General features: G+C 35.2%; 1 protein-coding gene across 1 annotated transcript; it reads left to right on the forward strand.

Moving 5' to 3' along the window:
* Window positions 1–832: 832 nt before the first annotated feature.
* Window positions 833–3,136, forward strand: LOC121995332. Its single transcript, XM_042549099.1, has 5 exons — window positions 833–993; window positions 2,089–2,246; window positions 2,366–2,645; window positions 2,733–2,893; window positions 2,982–3,136. Exons 1-5 carry the CDS (start codon window positions 833–835, stop codon window positions 3,134–3,136), a joined length of 915 nt encoding a protein of 304 aa, XP_042405033.1.
* Window positions 3,137–5,123: the final 1,987 nt, after the last annotated feature.

A 5,123-nucleotide genomic window follows, 5' to 3' on the forward strand; every position in this document is an offset into this window, starting at 1 on the left:
GAAGATAATGAATTTTACTAGACAATTTAATTCTGTAATTTTTAAAATAATTTAATTAACCACTAAATATGACTTAATATAACCAAATTTAACTTAATTGAATCAAAACCTTTTGTTTCTTGCCAAAACTAATCCTGTACTTAGGAAGACTTTGATCAAAGCATGCTTTTGTTTTTAGACTTCCAATTCCAACAGGCATTTTGAGCGAGCCTAACCAAGTAAAATCAGGAGATCTTAATATCTTTAATGCTATTTTTAATAATTTTTTAGTTTTTAGTATTTAAAATATTTTTAGTATTTAAGATATTTTTGATAATTTTTAGTTTTTATATTTTAAATTTGTTAATCAGTTGACAGATTCTAAAATTATAATTTTTTTCTATTGGGATTTCTTTACAAATTAAAAATTATCAAAAATACTTTAAATACTAAAAACTCAAAAATTATTCCCATACAAGGGAGATTTCGAGGTAAGGAAAATTGTACTCTAGCAAGTAAACTTTTCTCTACGAAAAGTTTTTTCAATCGGCGGATAATTTTAAGGAAAAATTTTATCCTCTCAGAATCGTACGGAAAAGCGATGTAAAAAACGAATATATATATATATTTCTAGATATAGCAAAAAATTTCTATAAAAACTAACAATTGAATCGGATACTTTTAAAGAGGATGAAAAATATATTCCTTTTTTTATCCCTTCCGAATATGGAAATATATATATATATATATATATCCCCTAGGGTCTTAACCTCCTCTCCTGTGCTCCCCGTCGACTCTTTTCCGGCAATTGCTCCAGTGTCATCCAATTCATAATTTACAAGAACAGAAAGTTATGGCGTCGCCCAAATATATTAGCTACCCAAAGAAAGGTGGAGAGGAGGCAGGCAAGAGAACAGATCCATTTAGGTGGATGATTGATGGTTTCTCAACGATTGCAAATCGTGGTGCTGATATGTATTACTCGACGAGTTTCGCAGCTTGTGGTTTTAACTGGTAATTCTATTTTTTTTTATTTTATTATTTTATTATTTGTTTGGGTGTGTACGTGCATGTGCGTGTTGACTTCGGAAACAATTCGCATCTTGTTCAACAAGACAAAATCAAACTTTTGTAGTACATGAGTTTTGAGTAGTGTTTTACCAGACAAATTAACACTACTTCAGGCTTTTATTCAATACAATTGAAATTTCTTTATTTGTTCGATAATATTTAGGATGTGTTTAATTTAATTTATTATATATAATCTTAGTTATGGGATTATCAAATAATTACATAACTAAAATTATGGAGAATAAAATATAATCAAATATTGTTTGATTCAATCTAGATAATGTAACAAAAATTTATTTGTTTGAAAATTTTAATCAATAACCTAGTTTAATATTTTACTATATTACCCTTAGTTACAAAATTAACCATTATTATTATTATTATTATTATTTAAACTTTACGTTTTTTTTTTTCATGTTTTTCTTTATTTTTATTTGTTTTTTAATTTCTTTTCATTTTTTTTTCTTTTTTAAATTTTTTATTTTTTTTTACTTTTTATGTTTTCTATTTTTTTTAATGTTTTTATATTTTTAAATATTTTTTCCTATTTTTTAAATTTTTTTATGTTTTTATTATTTTTACGTTTTTTCTGTTTTTATGTTTTTTCTTTTTTTTTTCTCTTTTTATTTATTTTTTCTCTTTTTAAATTTTTTAACGTTTTTTACATTTTTTTAGAATTTTTTATTTTATTTTTTTATATTTTATATTTTTCCTTTACCTTTTTCTTTTTTATCATATTTTTTTATTCGAGGGTATTTTGGATAAAAAAAATTTGTTAATCCGGGAATAAGAAAAATCTCAGTTTTCCGAGATTTTCCGATTCCGAGTTGCATGCCTCTTTTGTTGACGTGTCGGACATGGAACATTACTCGGGAATTATTGATTATCTAAACCAAAAAAGATTTTCGTTGATAATTTTAGATGGATATCAAATTATCAAAGATAACCCAAACTAAATGCACCCTTAAGATCTTTGAAAAACTTGGCATAAGAAAATGCTTTGTGAAAGAAAGCTAACAGAAGAACTATTAACTGCAGGAAGTTGCAACTGGAATCAGTTTTAGAAGAAGATGGTGAGAAATATGTTGGTCTTTACCTTTTAAATGATGATGCAGATTCAAAAAGCTCAGAGATCAAGGCAATCTACAAGCTCTTCATATTTGATCAACTACATGCGGAGCACATACAAAAGGAAGGTGACAAAACATTTGAAGTTCCAGAATAATTGATCATAATACAGGAAGTTGCTCTTACCGGGACTTGTTGGTGTAGTTAATTATCATGTTATTATCTTCATTTGTGTTTTTTTATGTAGGCGAAGACTATTTCCATAGCAAATCCCATGGATTTTGTTGTAAGGTTGCATTGAACAAGTTCAACAATCCAAAATCTGGTCTACTTGTCAATGATCGTTGCGTCTTTGGAGCTCAAATCTTGGAGGCTTTTGCATGCAAATCAGACAAAGAAGGAATCCATGAATCCTTGTCCCTTAAAAAGGACCTAACTCCTCGAATATATACTTGGGTAATCAAGGATGTTTCCAAATCAAAGGACAAACTAATTTCTGGAGCTTTTGCTGCAGGCGGCTACAACTGGTATTCCGTTACTTGTTCTTTAATTGATCATAGCTTCGAGCATATAAGATATAATTATTTGTTTTGTTTGATATTCGACTTGTCTAGGCGTATCTGGCTCTATCCAAACCTAGCCACATTCAAAGACTCCCTTGGCGTTTTCTTGACCATGGACAATGCTGCTAGTCTTTCTTCCAAGACAAGTGTCTATGTGGATTTTAGCCTTTGCTTGTTGGATCAACACAATGGCAACCATCGGAAGCTTACAGGTTTTGACAATTTGATTGAGTTCCCTGCCTACGCTACAACTTAGATCGAGCAATCATCTGAATGTGTTTTTCTTATTTATTTTTGCAGTGAAATATCTGTTCTCGTCAAAGAGTGTCGGTTGGGGATTTTCCAAGTTCTTAAGCTGGAAAGAAGCACAAGATCCATCTAGAGGATTTCTTTGCAACGATACATGCATCGTTGAAGCATCCGTTGTGGTCCTTGGAGTAGACACCATTCATTGAACAAGAACCAAAAGAATTCATTTTGACTTAACTAAGATTGTCTGTTCCTTCTTTGCATGTCCATTCAGTATATATCAAGCATGTCTGAAATTAATAAATGCTTGGAAAATGACATTAATCTTTTGCTCCCACAATATTTTTAAAGCTGCATGATACTTTATTTTGTCTCTGTGACCCTACTCTTGCAATGTTTTACGTAATCATCAGGTTAAAACATATGATCATTGCACTTATTCTCTTTTGGACAGTCAACAAGCTAGTCAATTGCTTGTCTAATCTTTTGTAAACTATCATAAGCCTATGTAAAATTTGAGACTTGAGCAGGGGGACAAATATGACTTGGAAATTCATTCCATATTCGAAGGCTTCACGAATTAAACCCTTGCTAGTTTTTTCACTACCTAAACAATAACACATTATTATAATTTACATGATAAAAAATATAAAGTTAAAAAAATATATTATAACACACAGTGCGGTCACTTAAGTCTTTCTTAAGTTCAAGTCTTTGACTCCTCCTAAGCTTAACTTGATCATGCCTTTAGCTCTCGAATCTATTATGGAGGATTAGATATATGCGGAATCCAAGTGATACACTTATGAAAATGCAAGAATGTCGGATGTATTTGGAGGCCTAAGGGAATTTGGGAGAAAGTAGTGGATATCTTGGTCAGTTTCTTGTTAGGGCTTTTGCTTCTTCTTTCTCACGGCCACGCCGCTGTAGGGACCTCACGTACACCTCCGCTACTGTAAACGTCATCTCCTCTCTCTCTTTCTCTACGTCCAGGCCGTCTCCAGCGACCGTCGGCTTCGCAGCCAGCCCCACGCCTCCCGTCGCCGACAACGCCTCCTCCCTCGCCAGCCACACCGCACTTTGTACTTCGACAACCTCCTCTCCTTAGCGACGGACGACGCTATCCATGTTGTCGGTCATGCCATGAAGCATAGCACCGATCTGCCTACTCTTCGTTAGCCACAGAGTCGGATCTACTCCACAACCCCTAGTGGGTATCCCCCGGCTTCCGACGTTGGTCGACAGCCCCAGTAAGCAGCCCACAACCGCCAGTGCCGCTCCACAACCCTTGGTGAGTATCCCCAAGTCGTCGGTGTCGCTCCTCGATACCCCGCCGCTCCTCGGTACCCCACCACTGGATTCGACCTTTCAGTACCCCGCCTTTCGATCCGACCAGTTGGCATCCACCATATTTAAGATCCACACTATCGTATGCTTTTGATGCTGATTAGGCCTCCAAGCCCCTATTGCTAGTGGACTCCGATTTGATTGTGTTTCACCTCCGCTGTATTTCAACCTTCGAGTCGTTCGACCTTCACGTCATTGTTGTGTTCCGATTTGTATGTTGCTGTTATGTTCTGGCCTATAAGCCACTGTTATTCTCCAACCCTCGGCTTCCCAGATTCAGCTCTTCATCCGGCTCACATTCATCTACTCTTCCAAGTCACGACGACTCGATCAGCGCTACAACTAACTCACAGATCTACTAGAGGGCGCTCTTGGGCCAAGATACGTTCCCTATGCTTATTCTTTACACATTTCATTAGTCTACTATTTATTTGGCTCGAAGATAAGGAAGAGCCTACTTGGCACGAGTCAATTGCCACGGTACAGGTCAAAGTTAAGGCAGTCAACACCAGGACTTAAGCAAGCCTCGACTGCACCCGAGCGGGAAGCGGTTCATTAGCCGATCGGAGAGATCCTTGTCTGATCGGCCATCTGAGTAAACAAGTATAGTCAACCCAGTCGGTAGGAGAACAAGCTAAGTGGGCCGGGAGCCCGAGCCGAGCGGGCCACCCGTCTGGCTCAAGGAATGACATTGGCTTTATACACATAATGAATCGATAAAATGATAAAAGAGAAAAATATGAATAATTAATAAAAGAAAGAGAAAAACCAAATAGAACACTCTATCTATCATTAAATGAAAAGAAGTGAAAATAAAAATACCATTTGTCAGTAATCAATATCATT

The sequence above is a fragment of the Zingiber officinale genome, chromosome 6A (genome assembly GCF_018446385.1).
Source record: "Zingiber officinale cultivar Zhangliang chromosome 6A, Zo_v1.1, whole genome shotgun sequence".
Taxonomy (NCBI): domain Eukaryota; kingdom Viridiplantae; phylum Streptophyta; class Magnoliopsida; order Zingiberales; family Zingiberaceae; genus Zingiber; species Zingiber officinale.

Excerpts from the sequence above, each read along its gene's own strand:
- LOC121995332 (XM_042549099.1), top strand. The coding sequence starts at position 833 with ATGGCGTCGCCCAAATATATTAGCTACCCAAAGAAAGGTGGAGAGGAG. Across the intron at positions 2,247-2,365 it reads GGAGCACATACAAAAGGAAG|GCGAAGACTATTTCCATAGC; the intron begins GTGACAAAACAT and ends TTTTTTATGTAG. Across the intron at positions 2,894-2,981 it reads CAACCATCGGAAGCTTACAG|TGAAATATCTGTTCTCGTCA; the intron begins GTTTTGACAATT and ends TTATTTTTGCAG.